We start from the raw sequence: 21,894 nt of genomic DNA on the forward strand, positions 1-21,894 counted from the left end.
AGCAGAAAAATGAGAAAGATACTCCATGCTACCGTTCTTCCAAACAGGGTCTGGTTCAACAAACACAACACCGAAGCGTGCAGGTGACTGACATCAAAACAAGTACGGAGCTCCCACGACAAACAAGTGCAAGAAAAGTTTCACGAGAGGAAAGGGAATGTTCCAAACACTTATATATGTACCAGTGTTGTCTTCAACAAAAGTGTTGATTAAGCGAAGGTGCTCAAAAGTACACAACAGTATCTTGTCTGCTGAAACGAAAAATAGAGGGTACATGTTTCAAGATATCCCAGCCAAAGAGGTTGAGGAAAAAATGTTGATTTCAAGTCCACTTCAACTTGGGGGGACATCAACACTTCGAACATATATATTTACACAATGGAAACATGAGCAATGGTACAACTTCCAAAGAATAATACACTACCTACATTCTTTCTTTTCTTTTAAGAAAATAGAACAATGCCTATCTACTTGCATCTAGAAGAAATAATAACAGATGAACTGGTGGACCAGAATAGTTACACTTCACTAAAGGACTACTTGGATCTTGAATGGTGTGACTCCGTGAGATTGTATATCGGAAGTAGTATGGTAGTGGCAATATTTCATATCTGATGCCATCATGCAGCTTGGGTGTAGTGATAAATCATTTGGCAATATCATTAGTACCAAAAAGCCTCTCCCTGATCAACCCACTGCATGAAACTTCCGGATAACCCATGAGCCTCAATCTCTGGAGTGTGACCACTGGCACCAATATCAGTTGAAACATTCACATCAGGAGTACTTCCGGCTCTTGACCTGCTCAGCAACACAAATATAGTGAGGAAGGATAGAAGAATTTTCTAGATATCACTGCTCAGCTTCATGGACATTTAGGAATCGGCCCATGCGGCCCAAAACTCATATACAAAAAGTCTAGTACAAACAAGAGATCTACAGATTGTGTTCAAATGGGCAATTTAAGCAAGCTGTGTTGCAACTTTAATTCTTAGTGATAAATGTAGAATAACTTTTAGGAAATTCATGTTATCAAATTTTGTGTGCATTATTGCATGTGTACAAATACAACAAATAAAAGGCTAGGTACATGGAAACACATAGAAATAGGTTAAAAAGGGAAAAGCAGGGCAGTAGGAACAACCTTTCATTTTCTGAAGGTGAAAGCCAGTCGAGATCAAGGAAATTTGAATCCCCAGAACCGTTGCAGTAGTCAAGCTCACAGCTCGCATACTTAATGCGTGACACTGTAGGAGTATAACTGCGGTTGTTTTCAAGAGAAAAGATAAATTTGATATCATAAGTGTCAAATTTTAATTTCTGTTAAACACCAGTATGCTATTCACAGAATATGAAAAGGTGAAGTTTCAGACTCAGACCAACCTTGACTTTGACACTGCATTATTAGAGGTACATAAAATTTCATGTACTGAACCAGACCGGCAGTTTGGAGGTTGTAGCTCATTTTTTAAATCACTAAATCCTGATGCTGAAATTCCATTTTGACCGTTGCTGGACATCGATGTGTTGCTTTTACGAAGAATGCTACCATCTGATCTTGCCCTTTTCATCATTTTACTGTGACAAATATACAACAAGTCAGACAATTGATAAGATAGATTTTATTGATCTGCAAAATGCATCCAAGGATAAAATTTGTATATTTTCTTCAAACAGGGTGGTCCTGAGATGACATGGGATCATGGAAACACCATGCAAAGTTATACAGTACCCATGTTTTCAAGAATATAGACTACCCCCTCTATTTCAGGACATCGAAACTGGCAAACCTAGTACACAAGGATTAGAATAATATTCATAAGAAAAAGTAGCAAGTGTTACCCGTACAAAAGAAAATAGAAGAGACAACTAAAAACTCATTGTTCTGTTCTAATTCTATAAGCACAGGCACAACTAGCTATATGCAATGGATGGAGTACTTTGATCTCTATTTGTCCATTAACTATTTAACTGTGATAACAAAAGATAATACTATAACAGCATTGAGATACCATAGTACCACATAGACATAACAAGTTTAAATACATTATGTTTAAATTAGAGAATTTAAAATGGTAACAATCAAACTCTGCTGGTCAGAACTTTTGAAGTGAAGGATGCAGTGCTAAGTCAACATCCACTCGTCTAAAAATTATTTCTGGTCTCATATTCTCATGCAAACATTACTGGCCAGTTCATGTTACCAACTGTTAGTGGCATCATACTAGTTATGGCCAACAAATAAATGCACTAATATTTTTTTTACCACTACGTGTAAGCCAGATTGGGGGTACATTGCTCTTCTAGTTTAACCAAATGGAAAAGCTTTATGTAATGGTCTTGTCAAACATAGTCGAGAAAACCCAATATCGAAAGCTTACCTCGTATTGTCATCAAGGACATTCTCCCCAGCAACAGACTCTGGCTCCCAAGGTGCAGATTTGCCCTGATGCGGTTGACAGTGTCCCAAAAATCTACAATTTTAAGAAGGCAAACACAACAAGTATAACAAAATTAGTACATACTATTTCCTATTCGAGGTATATAAGCAGTGTTTGGTGAAAAATGAGCTTGACCGAACATACAAATTTATTGCTGCCTGTTTGTAAGCATCCATATATGCATTACTGTAGTATCGTTGTAGTGTCCTGAAGAACTCCTGAGACTGAATAGCAAACTTAAGGTGCCCTCTCTTTGCAGAGAATATCTGTACATAAAAGATAAAAATCATATGTAAGCTCAATCCGAAAAGAGCACAATGAACAGCTCAACATGAAGAAAACACGTCATATTGGGCCTTTGGAGACTCATCAATCAGCAAAAATTCGCGAACGGCTGCCTTTTTTCAGTCCTCGAGCGACAGGTTAGTGGTTTGTCAACTTACGTCACACCCAACTTAATAAACAAATTCTCATATGCCGCTAGTCCTCCATACGAAAATAAAAAAATCAAACTGGGTTAGGCCCACTTTTCAATTTATTTTCTTGAAACAAATGCACTGTTATGTAGTTGTCGTGATGCAATTGGTTCCATTTGAAAATTAAGCCTTAAAACAAACAGATGTTTATCTAAGGAGCAAAACTAGACTAATCATAGAACAACTAATGCAGTATAAGCACTGCCATTTTAATCAAGAGTTTTTCTATTATTGGAGTGAAGGAACTGCACGGACTTAACACTGAATACTGAAACAAGATGCCAGTATGCCACAATAAAAAAAAATGATACCAGAAGAACAGAAAAATGACACGAGGTGTAGTAGTACCTTATTATGTGCAGCCGAACCACCATATTGTAAAGCAAGTGTGTCGCCCATCCGCTCATAAAAATGCATCAAATGGTGGGCGAGGGGGGAGTCCAAATCATGCTCTGGGGATTCTACAGCACCAAGTGCATGCAGCTGGTGTCCAAGAGAAGCTAAACCATAGGCATACTGAGCAACGTTTGTGCGGTCTAAACAATCTATACAGTTTGTGCGCAAGACACCCTTTTGTAATTTTGGAGGCTTTACTGGCATAGGTCCATTGTTACTGACTACATGTTCTGGAATTTCATTAGTGGAAGTATCAGAACTGACACGGGTATCTTCTTGGGAAATGTCATCATTATTATTGACACAGTCCACATTGTCACCATCATGGTTGTCATCACACGCACCAAGGCCACAGCCATTGTTCCTATAAGGTGGGAAATGGAATATTATAAAAAAAAATGCAAACAAAAAAACCTTTGTATTAAAGCAGTATGTTGTTCATGAGATAAAAGACAAAATAATTTCAGATTAAAAAGTGAACACCGGTACAAAATAAGAAATACTTACAATGGAGCATGTAAATTAAGGGAGCTCCCAGGTGTTTGATCCGAGGAAACTTGACAGTAGAAGAATTCTGTCAAGTTCAGTGCTTCAGATGCCACTTTCATCAGTACTTGAAGGGCATCTATAGTTTTGCTGGAATAGTAGTTGCCTTAGTAATGCATGTCAAAAACATCTAATAAAACACAACTGAAAGGAAGTACAAATAATCAATACCTTTGAGTGCTTTTACTAAGATCCCAATGTAAAAATTTCAAATGATTTTCTCCTGGTAGACCATTATTTATAATCTTTATTGCTTTATCGAATTCTTGACGAAGTGTAGACTCCCGTGGTCTCCTCTCGCGTGTCTTTAAAACATAGAAGCAAGAAAGAAGGTAAGAGCATGAGCTATTAAAGTAACCTTCAACCAGAAAAGGTGAAGGTATCCAAAACTAAACTTTGATCATCAGTTTCTATTGTAAATAACTTGTAATATTTTTTTAAACCTCACAAGATTATAATATACGGTATTCACATGCTTGAGAAGTTGAGATAGTGCATCCACGTGTTCTACATTATCTAAAAGTAGCTAAAATCTGAAAGAATCACAATGCTAATGCTATTTATATATATCATGTCAAAAAGATTCAAATCCAACGTCAGAAGAAAAAAAAATCCAGTGCTGACAGTGACAAGTCCATTTCACAGCCGAATTTGAATGAGCAACTATTCACATCTCGATTTGTCTTCTGTTGTCCAAATCTTCCTTTTGAAGTCGACTTGTGTAGCGATACATGTTGTGTCTATTTCCTCTCAGTTTGTCCTCAATAAAAGGAGGCTCCCAGATATTAATCAACCTAATCCAAACATATGTCCTTTGCCTCAATGACGATGGCGCACCACCTTACTTCATAAAAGCAAAAGGTGTTTAGCGTACTACAAACTCGGATCCAATACATTTACTAGAATCAGTCACATGCATGGAATACTTCAATGGGTAGACGTTGGAGGTTGAGCAGATCCTTTCGACTTCCATGTGGCATAGGTATTTCGGTTATTTTGTGTTGCACTAACTGTTGACTGAACAGTAACGGAGGGGGGGGGGGGGGGCATATGCATAATACACCTAACTGAACAGTGGCAAATGTATAATTTGTAAAAAGTACTGGCAAAATGAAGTATTTTCTGAGTCAATTGTACTCAGATTATTTCACATGGATGGTCTAAATACTCAGAAATAGATCGTTTAGTCAAAAGTTAAGTGCACACACTCAATGATGTCACCGTTTTTTAAAGGGAGAAGTACAGATATAGAGAAAGCATACATCATAAGCATTTACGACATGATAACACTGTGAGGCTTACCTTAATCAAGTTTAAGATAATGATAGGATTTCCATATCTCCTCCTAAGATTTTCAAAATGAAGTCTGGTAGCTTCGTAATTATTGTCCTTCTCATGCACTGAAAGAACGAGTGCATTAAAATAACTGAATGATATACATGCATCAAAGAAGGATTCAAATACTTACATATGATATCTGGCTTAATATTGAGCTTTGATGTCTCCTGGGACCAGAATAGAGGAATCGAACCCCTGTTCTGCACAACAGAGCTGATTTGCCTAGGTCCAAGTGTGTCTTCATAAACAATTTGCTCAGTCTCAACGTCATTTGCTACTCTGCCCTCCTCATTTACACCTCTCTTTAAATACCTGTTCAAAAACAAATGGCAACATCAAGCAATGATGTAATGATCCACATCTCCTTTCGAATCAGATTCATCCACATTAGATAAAAAACTAACAGTAAAAGGTCATATATAATTATAAAGGGTTTGATAAGTGCGAACCTGGTTCCAGCATAATGCCTCGATCGTCTAGCAATGAGTGTCAACATAATGTCCTTGCCAGAAACTGTGACTTTATCCTTGAATTAAAGAAGACAAATCAAATAAATCTACCATAAAATGGTGCCCAAAGGAGAAAGTTATTTAACCCTAGAGTAAGCATATTGTTCTGTCTACTTTAGATTATGTTTCCTCATAAGAACAAAATTAATTCACACCCAATGCATATCTTATAAGGGGTAAAACATGCGAAGCGGAAATATAAATTTCCCCATCGTATAATTGTATATTAATATTTGTAGTCTCTCCTCTTGACTGTCATATGATTTTAGAACTTTTAACCATTGATAAATCTGGGCATAGTTTGCTTTTAAACTGGGCAAACCATCAGCCCAACCCGCACCACACTGTATAGACGGTTTCGGCCGGCGTCGCCGTAGTGAACTGTCCAAACCACAAGAAAATATTCTTAGCTGGTTTGATACGGTTTGGACCCAACAAAACCGACCAAACCGCCGTGAGTAAAATAGGTAAGTACCGATGTTAGCTGGCTTCCTTGGGCATGCATGTATAAGCAGTTCCGCACAGCTACGCGCTCTATTCGTTGTGATGGGCCCGGCTGTCTCTGTTCGGGGGCCCAGGTCACCTGTCCGCCACTTCGTTACGATGGACTTGAGTCTGGAGCATGGGGCTATTATATTCACTCGTGCACGGGCATACAGCGCGCAGGATACAGCATGCTCAGCATGCATGCAGAGGAGATCGGACGGAAACTGGTGTGAAACCGTTGACACCATATAACCAGTAGAGAACACACCGACGTATCATCTTATTTCTGAACAGTTTAAACCAGACCAGACCAGCTAAAACCGTAGCAAACGGTCCGGGTTGAGGAAACTGTACAACCCGTGTTAAGCCAGGATTGCCCAGGGTTAACCGTGGAAAACAAGGTTGACGAACATAGTACTGTTACTGGCCTAGCCGCCTAGGATAAGAAAATTAAGTAAAACACGACCTCACCAAATAGTAGAAGAAATGAAGAAAATAAAAAGGGAGAATAATTAATGGTCCAATATCTGTAAGATGATGTGGACAGTACTTGAGAGAAAGGGTCAGGTTTATGGATGCAGTCTACCATCCATAGACACAAATTCTGTTGGGGAATACAACACACTAAAAGAGATCATTTCATAGGGCTATATATACCTGTTTAAAAAAACCATAGACTAATGCAACAGTCCATCGGGTACTTTTCAGAACGTTACGAAACCCTCGTGTTAGATATTCATTCCATACGAACATTGTATCATATAGGTCCCACCCTTCCTGTGGATCACTAAAATTCTCCTGGAAACTTCTCATGATATGGTACGAGTGGCTGAAAAAAAAGTCCTTCCTAAGATCTATAGTCTGCAAGAGCTTCTTGTACCTGCAAGCATAGTAAATGTCATTTTAAAAGGACACATACAGTACTGTTGGTTGTTATAGGAAATAAATAATTAAATATTAAGAAACAAGAATGAAATGCTTCACAAATAAAAAATATTGCCAGCAACCAAAAATTGTGAATTGATGTGAAGTCTAGACATCATCGTATAGCCGTATACGGATACATGATACGACATACCTGTTTTCATCCTTGGAATTAAAAAGTGTTGGCCTTGTTTTGCAATTAGATACCTCGATCATTGCCGTCTTAGTAACTTGGTAAACTGGATGGCCAAACATAGCACCAATTTTTCTCTGCTCGGTGATAATTAACATGTAATAAGGCCCAAGGAACTTAATGAAACCTGTAGGGAAAATTAATAGTTGATGCATAGTCATAACACAATAAAGGACTATATTTGGCTGGAATTATTAGCATAGAAAGATGGGACAGTTTACCGATGATTCCACAACAATTTGTAACAAAATTGACTCCACCGGTTGACCTATGCTCTTCATCTAGAACTTTTAGCAGATCAAGATATTCACTCTGTGAGTACATGGTACAGTCCTCGTCTATGTTAAGCTCTGATGGCTCCATTCTATCAATCTTAAGTAATCTCCATAATGTTTTGTCAGTGTTAGTTCCAAGAATATAAAATGTCTGCAAAACAGAATTCATAATTTAAGTGAGATGAGAAACAACATATCAGAATATGAAGGACAATATTCAATAGTGCTTTCAGTAAATTGCAAGTACCCAGAAACCAAATATAGATACTACCAATTTTCGCATGTAATCACATAGAATGATAACGAGCTAGCAAAGATCATTGCATCATGTTTTCATAATGTCAATAAAATTAGTATTGTCACCTTTCCAAAATAGTTGACGATTTAAAACACGTCAGTCAAACTTAACTTTTATACAGCTAATTAATTAAAAATAGGTTAGTTAAGTTCAAATGATACTCCCTCCTCCTTTGTATACAAGGCAACTACGCATTTCGAGGCAAAACTTTGACTAATATTTTGACCAACAAGGTAAGAGTTATATGTCACCAAAAGGACTACCATTGGATTCATATTTGCAAGATGTTTTCAGCAAACAACAAATGTCCAGAACGAGAACTTAAATTCACCCGGGAAACCAGCAAATATCCCAAAAACATCCTAACAAAGAGTAATAATCACACAAAAGAAGCAGCCAGTTTACACTGATAATTTGATTTAGAAAAGAAAAGCTGAAGTTAAATCTGTGTTATAGCACGGAACTTGCAAGTAAAAAAACACAAAGCTCTCCTCCTGGAACCAGAATGGCAACATTAACATCCAAAAGCTATTTTGAAACAAGAAAAGTTCCTTCCATTTCCTAAATAGAGAAGAGATGAAGAGAGGCAACAAGAAAAAACACAAATCCTAATCTCCGGCAGCGAGCGAAACAACACAAATAGACAGGGCTTCCTAAAATGCGTCTCTCCTGCAATAGTTAGTCCCCACCGATCAAACCCGAATCACAACCAGAAGTCGCTCAACAGGAAGGCATTTTAAATCTCAGCCGTGGCACGGGGCGATCCTGAGCAAACCTTAATCACAAACAAGCCTAATAATAATGAATTAACAGAAGAATCGCAATTCCAAATCTCCGGCGTGGCATGGAAAGGCCAAGTCTTTCCGGACCAAACAACCCGATAGAGCTCGGGCAATTCCGTAATCACGCGCCCGTGCAAAGCTCGCAGCGTCGCCGAATCAACCACCCGGCAGGAACAAGAAAATGAATAGGACGAAAGGAGCGCGCCACAACAAGGCGGCGCATTGCGGCTCGGATTGGAGGAGCTCACCGAGTCGGCCTGGTACAGCTCGAAGCTCTCGAGGCAGGTGTCCACCTCCGCCGGAGCAGCCATGGCCGTCCGAATCCCCGACGCTGGCGGGCTCAACAATCCCAACCTCGCATCCGCCGGCGCCAGCAGATCACAGCCCCGCCGGCCCTCGCAGGGACCCTATATCCACGCCCGGCAGCTTGAGGTAGAGCATTCCCCCGGGAACCCCGCGCGGATCACAGCGGCGCCGCCCGCGAGGCCGAGCCCCAGGCCACGAGGTCTCCTGCGGGGAATGGCCGCGCCCTCCAGCTGGGATCCGGTGGGCTCGGGAGCGATCGCCGGTGGCCTCGGCGAGGTGGCAAATCTCTGGTGGGAGGAGGAGGAAGCGGAGGCCGTGAATGGAGCCAGCAAGAGGGGATTATTTTTCGCCTCTCCTTTTTCTTTCCTCTGTTGTGTTAAAAATCCGTGAGGCGTCGTCAGCGGAGGGAGGGTGATGAGCTGCTCTCGTGTTATTGGCTCCTGCTTCTTTCTCATTTTCTATTTATTCTTTCTGCTGGTTTTGTTGTCGTACTACTATATGTAAGATTACTATATCCTTTTGGGGAGTGCAGTTTTGGCTCCCGGGTTGAGATGCACATGTTATCTGGGCCCTTATATTGTGCGCGGAGATGGACGACCGTGTCAGAATTCAATGGGGTGCGCGCGCTAGTAAATTGAGTATAGACCATGGTTATCACGTACGGTCAGGCAGAGGGCCCACCATAGTTTTGCCCCGCGACGGAGAGAAAACAGGGACTGAACACGGCGGCTTAACCGGTGTGATCTGGACCCGCGGAACAATCTGCTGGCGGCCTCATGGACCACGGTCCAGGTATCATGTCTGCGCTAGCCTCCAAATCTGGCCGCATGGAAATCAGGCTGCCACATACCTCCGGAGGAAAAATCAACTATCCAAGAGCTCCGGCGATTCGACCGGCGCCTACGCGGGTGTCGCAAGCTGTAAACGGCATCGGGGCGGGGAGCAGAGCACGTTTCGCCGGGCGACCTCGGCCAAGTTCAACGGAGTTCCCGCTGACGGGCAAGCAGACTCAGCACAGTCAACTGGGAAGCTGAATCCACAGTCTCCGCGGTGGACAAAAAGGTACGGTTCATGAACTATGGCATTATCAGATTAGAGTTCATGAACTATGGCATTAGCAGATTAGTCGGTAGTGTAGTCAGTACGGTTGGCTCTGAAATCGAATTAAATCTTGCTGCTATGGTTAGATTAAAGACCAATACGAGATCAGTAAGTTTGGGGCATGTGGTGCTGGGGTAGCAGAAATCAAGTCTCGCTGTACGTTGTAGTTCTCGTCAGATCGAATACAGGGAGTAGTCACCCAGTTCAGTTCATTTTTATTTATTTTTTCCCTAAAAAAAATGTAGCACGCAGATTAAAATCGCACAGGTATAAATTTTAGGAAATTTGGGTGATGCAAAGTCCTTGTGGGTTCAGTCATGCTAGAACAGGACACAGCAGAATTCGGCAAAAAATTGATTGGGAATTTGTGTGTTGCAGTGGTATTTTGTCTATGACAGCCATTCAGTTGAGTTTCTTCAGGACTGTCAAATTTCTACAGGAAGTACACTAGACAGTTTCTGATCTTTCTGATGCCTGCTTTGCCGCATTTGCAGGTTCCATGTCGGACGGGCAGCACCGGACAGGATACCCGGCGCATCCAGGAAGAGTGCCCTTGAAAAATCTATCTGTGGATATGCAGAAAAGTTTGGGGATGAGGTCATCGATCCTTGCCTGGCAACAATGTTCTATTCACTCGGTGATGCTTATGATTTCTAAACTTGTACTTGTGGGAGCATGGTTTCAGAATTAGGTGTGGAAAGAGCCACCGGAGCGTAGAGAAATCAAAATGAATGCAGGAAATTGTGTGCGGATGCTCGGTAAGTGTCCATCACGTGAACATGCTGAACCGTGTATCCCTTTTGTGCATTGTGGTGACACTCAAAATGTTGATTTGCTGCTCTCTTCTCTCTTTTTTTTTCCAGGGCAAACCGTCATCGCAGAACACTAAATTATGCATTGGCGAATGCTCTGCAATGATCGGGTTGCTTGAAACAGCGGAAATGGATGGTACATAATTGAGGAGAGAGTGAAACATAACTACAAGGGCTGAAAATTGTGGATAAAAAGTCTTCTGGCCTTCACACAAGTACATAAATGTGTACACAAGAGATCTAGTCCGCCAGGTAAGGGAAAATAACATAAATGTTGTAAAAGCATACAACATAATTGCAGCATTCTTTGGGAATGAAGGCAAAACGGTCACTTCAAGTTTGGGAACTAAGGAGCAGGCAAACAATGATGTCAGAAAACCGTCGAGGCATTCGATGAACTAGGAGCAAGGACCAGGACTTCATGTCTAGGGTGCAAACAGACGATAAAGTTCGAATCAATAATCTTATGTGGACCACAGGGGCAATGCACAATAAGTTTTTTTTTCTTCGAAATGGGAGCATCATCCCAGCCTCTGCATCCACACGGCTTTTCTTTATTAAATTATTCGCAAAGCCTTACAAGGGAGATACAAAGATCAACTCGAAGCCACCTTTTCAGCGACAACTCGCTATACCTATAAGAGCGATGAAGGAGGTGACCATGAACGAGGCCGCACTCGACAATACACCAACGCACATCATCTAAAACTGAATGCCTTCCCAAGCCGCCCATTGGCGGGTGAGAAGCACAACCAGTCAAGCGGACCCTGAGCGCACGCCACTGTACACGCCACAAAAATCGCTACCGCCGTCTTCCTCACACCCATCTTCAAGAGGGATCATCGTATTGACCTTGCTAGACCTGCCGTCGATGTCACCATGACGCCAAACCGCTCCACCATCCTGCACGCGTCCAACAGTCCGCGCCCGTCTTCGATACCCTGCAGCTCCACACCGCCGAGAATCATCGACGTCAACATGGTAGATGAACACCACTCCACCAAGATCCACCTCCATCCAGCCGCTGCTCCAAGAACGATGCCTCAAGAGGTAGAACGACGCAGGAACGCCATCATCAACCGATCCGGAGACACGAATCTAGGGTTTTCCCGGAGCGAGCACGAGCGAGTAGCCGCAAGCTGCGACGATGATACCTTCAAGAAGGAAGCGACACTTAACGCCGCCATCGCCCGCCAATCGTGTCACGGTTTTCACCGATAGCCGCGAGTCCCCAACTCGGCAAGAGAAGGCGAGAGAGGCCAACAAAGATGATGCCTTCGCAAGGGAACGCCGCCAATAGCCGCCGCCCTCATCCGCCAAGAACGAAGTAAAGGCGCGGTTTTCACCGCTAGCTCGTCGTCGACTAGATCTTCATTGCCAGAGTAGACGGATTTCGTGATCCGCCACCCCAGCAACCAGCCGACCTCTTCCGGCGAAGAAGGAAGCAACCACCACCAAAACCGGATCAGATCCTGGGCGCCCTCTGTGACTCGGAGATAGCCAAGAGGAAACCCTGCAACCGACGAAGGTCGGCAGCGCCGCCGCTCACCGAGGCCCAAAGGGCTCGGGGCCAATGACTACCACGAACGTCGTTGATGCGTGATCTCCCCAGTCGTCGCCATCTCGGATCGCTGCCGGGTGACGGCGACGGAGAGGAGACCACGCAGAAGAGGGCTAGGGGAGGGAGGAATGGGCGCACCGGCTCGGCGTGGCGGCCACCGCGCAAACGCGAGGGAGGGTTACACGAGGGAGTACAAGTTCTTTTGGTATGCTATAACTTTCGACATTACATACAAGACCAACTTGAATGACATGGCATTTGGTTTGTTTGTGAGGGGTAAATAACCACTTCAAAGAGCATTTGGCTGGTGTCATGTTTGTGAGGGGTAAATAACCACTTCAAAGAGCATTTGGCTGGTGTCATGTTTCGGGACGATCAGGTTGAGAGCTTCGAAATGGGTTTTTGCAAAGTTTGCCTGAATGATAGGAGGAGTTCCACCTAAAACAATAGTAACTTGTAAGTTGATGTGGGAAAACATTTTTCTTTTTTGCTACGGGAAAGAAGATGTGTCCGAGATGATCTAGGAGGAGTCAGCTAAATTAATGGCAATAGGCATACTGTGGTCCAAGTTAGTAGTAAGATGAATGTACATAAGAGATTCTTTGTCATGTACCGTTCGACCAAGTGGTGCTGTAAAGCATTGATTATCTCTGCCCAACAGGCCCCAAGCACTATTCAAAAAGAGAGATACGAAGGGGATACGTTGTTGTATACACTGACCAATGGAGCAGACGGCAGAACGTGATTGGTTCTGGAAACAGGAGCATCTACACCCCAGAGCCAAAACGAATTTCTGATCCTTTTGTCTATTGTTTTGTAGAAACTTTCAGCTGTGGTGTTGTGTTGTCTCTATCTGTTTTATCATTGCATTGTTGTTGCTGTGAGCTTCTTTATTCGTGTTTGATCCCAGAAAGGCCGGGGGAAAGCCATTTCAATTGTTGATTCATGATGTGGTGTAAGAAGGAAAGAATGTACTTTTAGGTGGAACACTAATTACAATAAGAGATGGCAAAATTGATAGGAAAATATATAGTGGTGTGTACATGATTTCAAGTTTAGTCCCATAATAACAAAAATAAAATGCAAGTGTGTGCATTATTGGCCATTGGAACGGAGTAGTGATTCATAATGTAGTTTTATTTTTAGATAGTGTCATGTAATAATGAGTTGATGATTGGTGCCGAAAGCCTGGCACTCCATCTGCCTGCCATTGCTGATACGGCCGGGCGAGTTGGACAACCCAGCAGACGATTCCAACACCGGCGATGGTCAAAGGTCTGTCCAGACTCCGAATTACTGCTAACACCAAGACAAAACGTACGGAGACCAATGGTGTGACCATTACCGGTACTAATGTGTCATTGGCCTTTGCTTCTGCGGCATACGTACTAAAATTCGGTGGATAACGTCAAGTACTCCAAAGATAAGCACGCACATATTGCTAACAGTAAGTAACTAGTACTCCCTCCATTAAAAAAATTGTGTATTTCTAACTTTTGATCTTAATTAAATTTTTGAAAATTTAACCAACTTTACCTGCAAGTATAGCCATAACATCAAATCAAAATATTATTTTGTGTCATAAATATTTCCACAATTTCCTGTAAAGTGGAGCCAAAATTTATTAGATTTGATTTAGAACAAAAGCTAAATATATATACACTTATTTATGGATGGAAAGAGTACAAGAGCATCTCTAACGACCAAACTTAAATGGAACAACCTGATTCATTTCTATTCCCAGGCTAAATTTGGGCTGCAAATGCATCCCGACGGATGCAACGAACCGCGTGCATGTCCTCCCTATGTAGCCTTGGGCTCGCGTGGTAGCATTTGCGCCAGCTTCACCTTTAGCGTGCTAGCACTGGTAGGGTGGCGACGATGTGGCCTTCGGTGCCACGATTAATGCCGCCCTCTTCGCCTTTTGCGTGCTAGTGCTGGGAGGAGGCACTGGTTTCCGCGCCAGCTTCAATGCCTTGGATACGCACCGATGCTTTGAAAGGCGTGTGGTTGTGTCTGCCTTTTCCAATGTCATTGCCACATGATGCGAAGAAGCGTCACACCATGGGCAAGTCCTGGTCGTTTAGGAAACCCTGAAACGACCATGAGGCAAGGTCCTCACGTGGTTGCCGCTGGGAGATTGAGGGGTCGTTGATACGTCCCATCAACTTCGCTCGACAGCTGTACGAGAGGGGACGCCCATGTCGTGGCCAAACGTCAACCTGCCCGCTGGTTGGCTTCTGAACTCGCGTTAGGTGTCGGTGCCATCGGTGCCACGGGAGGGGCTAGCACAGCGCGACGAGATTCACCGTTGGCGGTTCATCCTCTCACCTGATCTGCGACATGATCCGATGTTAACGCTGGATTCATACACATGAGACACGTTCGGGTCGTGGGAGTTCATCCCGTGCCGTCGAGCTGGGTACAGCAAGTACATCCGTGGCCATAGCGACACCGACGACGGCAAGGACGACGACAACGTCGGCCCTCCTGATCATCCAGTTGGCACGCAGGAGGTTCAGCCGCTTGAGCTCAGCGAGGACGAGGCCCTCCATATGCCCATCACTCAGAGCAAGCTCGAGGAGCACGATAAGCGGGACTGCCTTGCCATCTAGCTGCAGGAATCCGTGATGGCATTGGGAAGGCGCATCACTTCGACCGTCACCCGAACACGCGATCAGACGCACACGCCACCTCCACCGCTAGCGCCAGGCGTCGGTGGCACCCGCACATGGCCATGGGAGACACTGGCCTTCATCGACCTCGATGACGAGGAATAAGCGACAATGTCACAAACCCTAATTTGCTAAGGTTTTAATTTTTTTTATTCATGTTTTTATTTTTTATTTTTTCCTCTATGTAAATTAGTTTTTATTAATATAAAATCTTATCAAAAATAATTTGCATCGACCCGCTAGGTACCTGACCCAAATGGACAAATATTACGAGAGAATGTGTCTACGTGGGACCAACCCAAACAGATCGAAAAGAATGCTTTGCATCTTGCAGCACGATATTCTTGGGAACCTTCATTACAACAAAAAAAAAATATATATATAAGAAAAACAACTTGTATCTTGTAGCAATGCAGCGTTTACTGGCCATAGTTTACTCTTCAAAGAAGGCCTCCACGGAGAAGGAGAAGAATTAGCGCTCTCCCGTGAGTTCCCGTACGTCGCCGGCACGCGTTGCATCGCGTGGACGCAAACGCAAGATCGAACGGCCGAACGGGTCAGCTCGGTGGGCGTGCACGCGCGCGCGCGGGGGCGGCCGCCGGCCGGTGGAGCGGCGGGGCTGACGGAGGCGCTGGCGTACGTGGAGAGGCCTGGCTGCCTTCCTCGTGCCCGCGAATTGGAGCGCGCCACGGCGATGGACCGCGGCCCGGGCTTCTAGGCCGGCGACGTCCTTGTTTTTCCTGTTGCTGTTGGCCGCTGCGTTGCGTTGGACAGGGCAGTTGAGCTCTCGCTCTGGCCTTCGCATCATAAAGTATTGGTCTTGTTTTAACCATTTTTTAGAACATGTTAAAATAAACTATTTTTGAGAAAAACGATGGTACGTGTTGTTGCTACTTCCATCTCTTTCATAATTCTTGTCGGCTCTAGCTCAAATTTAAAGTGAAATCACCACAAAAATTATAGTGCGGAGAGAGTAGTACTAAACTACACAATTTAGTACTCATACGATCAAACGGTTCGAAGCATCTATAACAAAAGAGAAAAACTCACTCCCAAAAGAAACGATTTTGGGAGAAGGAGCAAAAAAAAAATTGCGAATGAGGGAGAAGGAGCAAATTAGCTCCTTAAATCCGATTTGGGCATACAAATAAAATGATTTCGAAGCTCGAGAATACCTAACGTTGTGATTGTAATTGCAACTAAGATCACAATTATACCCAACACCCATTGGTGGCAAAAAAAAAGAAGGGTGATGTGTCCTTTTATTCTTCTCATCTTCAACCTATTTGCATCCGCCTTGTTCTTGTAGTAATGAACGATCCTGGCTATATATGCAGCTCCAGTTGCATTTTCTCTTCTTCGATTCCCTTTTGTGTGAAGTTCGAATCTTCTAGTGTGGAACTATTTGTTAATTTAGGAATAGTATGGTGACCTTTAGCAGCGTGTAATGCTTGAAAAGGAAGAAAAAACATTGCGTGCATAAACCTTTTCCGTTTCACGTGGAATGTGTGGGGTGGGATAGGGACTTGAGTTGCGAGACCAGTCTGCATAGAAGATTCAGAAGAGATGCCTCTAATTGCTTTGGTTGCCGGCAGGCCAATCTCCTAGAAATATTCTCTCATCGATGACACAACTATATCTACCCTGGAAAATTTTGGAGTACTTTCTCCGTTCTATAAAGGTTATCTGAGATTTGTAAAAATTTGAATGTATCTATATAACATTTAATATCTATATTACTATATACATCTATTTTTTGGCAAATCTCACAATACCTTTATGAGACAGAGAGAATACTTTAATTAATAAAGTGATCAGTGATCGATTCAGGCAGATGATAATCGCAAGATAAATATATACGCAGCTGCAGCCCGTCCGTGGCTGAACATTTCTAGATTGCTAAGAGCTTGTGGATAATCGTATGTCCACTATCTTTTCGGGCAGATGATCATCGCAAGATAATACTGTTTATACGGAGCCCAGCCGTCCGTGGTTGAACATTTCTAGCTAGCTAAAAGAAGTTGCGGATAATCATATCTCCGCAGCCCATGATTAAACTTGTTTTGTGAATATATACCCTAGACAATTCTGGAGTACTTACTTCGTTCCATAAAGGTTATCCGAGATTTGTAAAAACTTGCATGTATCTAGATACCATTATCTATATATTTTTTTCCGAAATCGGCATATACCCCGGCTTCTGCAGCATGATGATGCACATGGCCATTTATTAAACATGATTCAAATTCGGTATTGATTACAACTCACGCATCGCCAAGAATTGATACAAAAATAACCCAGTGAAAAAAGCAACACATAATATGACTACACATCAACATGGCCTCTATGTCGCCAGCCAGCCAGACACAAGATATCCTGAGCGACCATCTGGAGCCGTGTGCGTCCAGAAACCATGGCATCCCGCTGTCACTCAGGCGAAAGGAGGGCCCAAAGCTGAACCCAATGTGCCACCATATGAATAACCTACAAAAAGTGGAAATTTTTTTTTTTGTTAAAGATGATATCATTTCTGACTCTCCATATGACCAACATAAAGCAGAAATCCCAATCCGGATAAAAGCCTTAGATTGTCTATCTACTTCATTCAACCAGTTACCAAACATATTAGTAATATTGGTTACTAATTTTGGTTGGAGGCGGAATATCATAAGTGAAATTAATCGTATGCCAAAGAAGCTTAGCTAAAGGACATTCAATAAAAAGGTGGTCAATAGTCTCCTGGTTCCCGCAGAAAACACATTTCGTACACCCATTTCAGTGACGTTTAGCTAAATTATCTTTAGTTAACAGAACCCCTTGTTACTCAAAAACCACATGAAAATCTTTATCTTTAACCTTTCAGAGATACTTTCTCAAAAAAAGGGGTATGGTCATTCATAAAATCCTCATACATAGATATATTCAAATTTTGACAAATCTCACACTACTACCTTTATTAGACAGAGATAATACTCTAATTAATAAAGTGATCAATTCAGGCAGATGATAATCGCAAGATAATATATACGCAGCCCCATGGGCGGATCCACCATCCCTCCAGCCCGGGCGGCCGCCCGGGCTTCGCGGCGGCGGTACGCCTAGTATCATATGTTGTTCCATAGCATTTTTTCCTAAAAAATGGCATGATAGGCATGTTTGCCCAGGCTTCTAGAAATTTCTAGGTCCGCCCATGCGCAGCCCGGCCGTGGCTGAACATTTCTAGCTAACTAGCTAAGAACTTGTGGATAATCGTATGTCCGCTATCTATTCACGCAGATGATAATGCAAGATAATATATACGCAGCTCGGCCGTGGCTGAACATTTCTAGCTTGCTAATAAAGCGTTGTGGATAATCGTGTCTCCGCAGAGCATGATTAAACTTGCTTTGTGATGGTGTTTATATGTGAAGCAAAGTCAAAACTTGAGTATGGAGGTCCCCCGCAAGAAAAAAAAACTTAAGTATGGAGGTGCCCATCCATCGCATGTGCCTTGATGCGGCGGTAGCTGTTCATAATATTCCGGCTCCGGCCGTTCCAACAGCCTACGGCCTGTACTATGCTAACCCACTAGCCATGCGACACGAGTTACTCACAAGGCCACGACTAACCGTCCTGATGCGACACCATGCATGTTCTCCAGGACATGGTGATGACGATGGGATGGCCGGGAACCCTGCATTCGCCGGCTTCCATCGGTTTCGCCGAGGCAACGACAGTCTACAGACGGAGCGGATAGGCCTGTGCGCGCGCGCCAGGGGCTGGAAGAAACCCGTCGCCGGAGAGCCGGGCACCACGGGGCAGAGGGCAGCCGACGGACGGCCGGCCGGTGGCGACGCACGCAGCACGTCGCGATTAATGGGCCAGCCTCAATTATTCCTGCGGATAATCCTGGCTAATGTGCTAACGCGATGCGCACCGGATCGTCGGATCTGGACGCGTCGTGCGTAATGTCTCGTACAGCGACGCCTACCCGTGATAGTGTACTTTGCTTGTGTTATAAAAACGATAAGTAAATAACGAATAACGATAAAGAAAAACGCAGCGGAGACACGAGATTTAACGTGGAAACTCCTTCCAACACAGAAGAGGAAAAAACCATGGACGTCAGCCAGTAAAACTTCACTATATCGGAGAGTGTTTACAAACGCCGTGAGTTATCTTATAATCTGATAAATCCTAGCCGGTGGCTTACAAGATGTATATATAGGCGGTGCCAATGATCCGTACCGTACCGCGGGGGGCTGCCGCCCACCTACGCTTCGGCCCAAGCCTCCGGCGACGGGTCTCACTCCGCTCGTCAGAAGTTAGCCTCCCTTTAGTATATGAATTTGGATCACAATACAACAGCTTGATTTTCGCTAGGCGGAAGGCCATCTCCAACGGGGCGATATAAAACAGACGTTTAAAGTGGTCGTACACATCTGTTTGGATCGACCTGCGAACATGAAAATAGTTTTTTTACTGTGTATCCGTTTGCGCTAGGTAGGAGTGCACCTAGCAAGCTGACGCATTTGGTCCGGGATATGAATTTGGGTGTTTAAACAACAAAATAAGCATGTTTAAAATAGTTATTTACTACATCTAAATATTTCAAAGTATGCATTAAATATTAGCTGATATTGATGACAACACAATGTCTTTATGGTCAGCCAATGCCCACTAGTGCTCAATCAAATCCTTCTGCAGATGTTTAGACATATTGTCGTTAGTGACTTCAACATTCATATGCAGCTCATCGATTGGCGCAACTAGCTCACCCCAGAAATCTCATATATTTTCATTGAGGCCACCGACAGATGTTTGCCCCCCCAACTACGCGATAGATGCGTTCAAGAATCTACCCGGCTCTAATCTTGTTCTCCGGCGCAGCGAGGCCCGGACATACATTGGGTACTACGGTGGTGTGGTAGGGTGGGGTCGGGGGAGGAGGAAGCAAATCTGTGCGGTCGATTTCGCTATCCTTGACGTACGGAACCGGGTTAGAATACAAGGACACTCGGTGCAATCGCGCAGCGTCTGCCGAGACGCATCCGAGGCGCATATTTGAACCGTTTTTGCGTCTACGGATAGCCCAATTACTATGCGTCAAGCCGTTGGGTGCAGACGCAGTTTTTGAGCGCGCGGTCGCAAACAGTCGCTCCGCGTTTGTTTGCGATCGAAAATGTCCTAAGCGCATTTCCGGCTGGTCAAGCGGACGGAAGAGCACGAATCCATCTATTCCTAGCTTAAATTTTGTTGGGAATGTGTCTACACGAATCGTCCCGTGGACGGTGACCCTCTTTCACCCTGGATCCGTCCATCCTTGATTCAGAAAATATAATAAGGAGAACTTTTTACCAATACCCCAGGGATTAGGTGGAACCATTTCCCTCAAGCAATTCCCTCAAACCTCTTCCTTGCTAATCTCTCTCTTCAAAACAAGGCTGGCCGAGCTTCTTTGGCATCGCTGCAAGCTGCTAGAGTCCAAAACGTGAGCTAGGGGAACATTTGGGATTTGGGGCTCAGGTGCTCGTCCCATCCAATCCCGGGCTGCAAAACAAGCTAGTGGAGACTTATTTGGATCTCAGTAGCCCGGGTGAAACATTGGAAACCCTTTCAATACCATCGTGCAAAAAATGCGCCATTCCATGAGTGTCGGTTGCGGTAACCAACAAACCAGTAGGCTAAGCTAGGTTAGGAGAGATTTTGATTATCTAGCAGGGACGTGCGTGGGCTGTCTTGTTGGTTGTTGGGTTTCATGGGCTCACCAGCTTCCCCATGTCTCGACCGGCGAGTTTGCAAGGCCTGGCGAACGGAACTGTTGGGCCGCATTTTCCTAGGCTGTCCGGGTTGCCTCCTGGAACCCTGCTCGTACGTCCAGTCGTACTATGCGTTCATTTCCAGATGCCTCCTACTCCTACTATTATCAAGGCCCTTTACATGCAATCTTTTTGGTCTCATTCCGCGTCATCTCAAGCATGATCGGGGATTGCAAGGGCATGGCCACGCCAGATGACAAGCTATATATATATGCAGATTCTAGTTAGCTGATGGTGCGTTTAGAACTTTTCAGCTGCCTATTTGCTTCCTCAGCCGATGGTGCGTCGGTAATAGAGAGAAAACTTGTCAACTTCCTCAGCTATGGGGAGATAGAACATACATGGTTGATCCTCGATTGTATATATATGCGGTGACTTGAATTGTTAATAATTAATAATGTACCCGAGTAGTTTCCTTGTGGTTGTTAGAAATCGATGGGAAAGTGATAGCCATCAGCTCGGCTGCAACTACAGCCGTTTTGACAGCTATTACTTTCACACATGCAAGAGCAGACCCCTAGTCACTGATATAAACATCAAAAAGAAAAACCCCGAATGTAGTAAGTTTTCTGTGTATGTAGCATTTTTAGAAATGCAACATCGTTTTGCAATATTCTCCTGAGAATAAGTAAAGAACTTGCGACGTGTGGGCAAAAAAGTTCCGAAACATTTCAGGCATGTCAACGTAGCAAAAGAACTTTCTGTGTAAAAGATCCTCATTCTTGGGAGGAAAATGTAAAAATCATTGGGGGCGGCTACGTCGGACAGGCACCGTGATTTGTGGCGGGAAAATGCCTTGGGGTGTGGAATTGCTCCCGGAGGGAGGCAGGGCCGCTGCGGAAGCAAGCAACTGTCAAACTTGGCCGGAGGGCGCCAAAGTGCCAGCAGCTGATTAGGGAGGGGTGGGGGGCGGGACCCTGTTTCCTGCCAAGCATGCCCATACGCAAACGCAATGCAACGGAAAAGCAACACGATTG

General features: G+C 43.9%; 2 protein-coding genes across 2 annotated transcripts; one reads left to right on the top strand and one right to left on the bottom strand.

Moving 5' to 3' along the window:
• Positions 1-226: 226 nt before the first annotated feature.
• On the bottom strand, positions 227-9,170 carry LOC124685214 (phosphoinositide phosphatase SAC3-like). Its single transcript, XM_047219549.1, has 15 exons — positions 8,913-9,170; positions 7,531-7,735; positions 7,271-7,436; positions 6,850-7,072; positions 5,647-5,723; positions 5,328-5,509; positions 5,162-5,259; positions 4,031-4,164; positions 3,821-3,949; positions 3,266-3,677; positions 2,586-2,707; positions 2,382-2,474; positions 1,384-1,578; positions 1,145-1,261; positions 227-801 (listed from the first exon to the last, which is right to left on the bottom strand). The coding sequence occupies exons 1-15, from the start codon at positions 8,973-8,975 to the stop codon at positions 663-665; spliced, it is 2,355 nt and encodes a 784-aa protein (XP_047075505.1). The 5' UTR covers positions 8,976-9,170; the 3' UTR covers positions 227-662.
• LOC124706714 lies at positions 8,974-10,885 on the top strand. Its single transcript, XM_047238386.1, has 3 exons — positions 8,974-9,285; positions 9,809-10,032; positions 10,566-10,885. Exons 1-3 carry the CDS (start codon positions 8,974-8,976, stop codon positions 10,726-10,728), a joined length of 699 nt encoding a protein of 232 aa, XP_047094342.1. The 3' UTR covers positions 10,729-10,885.
• The last annotated feature ends 11,009 nt before the right edge of the window (positions 10,886-21,894 follow it).

Source organism: Lolium rigidum, chromosome 1 (genome assembly GCF_022539505.1).
Source record: "Lolium rigidum isolate FL_2022 chromosome 1, APGP_CSIRO_Lrig_0.1, whole genome shotgun sequence".
NCBI classification, from domain to species: domain Eukaryota; kingdom Viridiplantae; phylum Streptophyta; class Magnoliopsida; order Poales; family Poaceae; genus Lolium; species Lolium rigidum.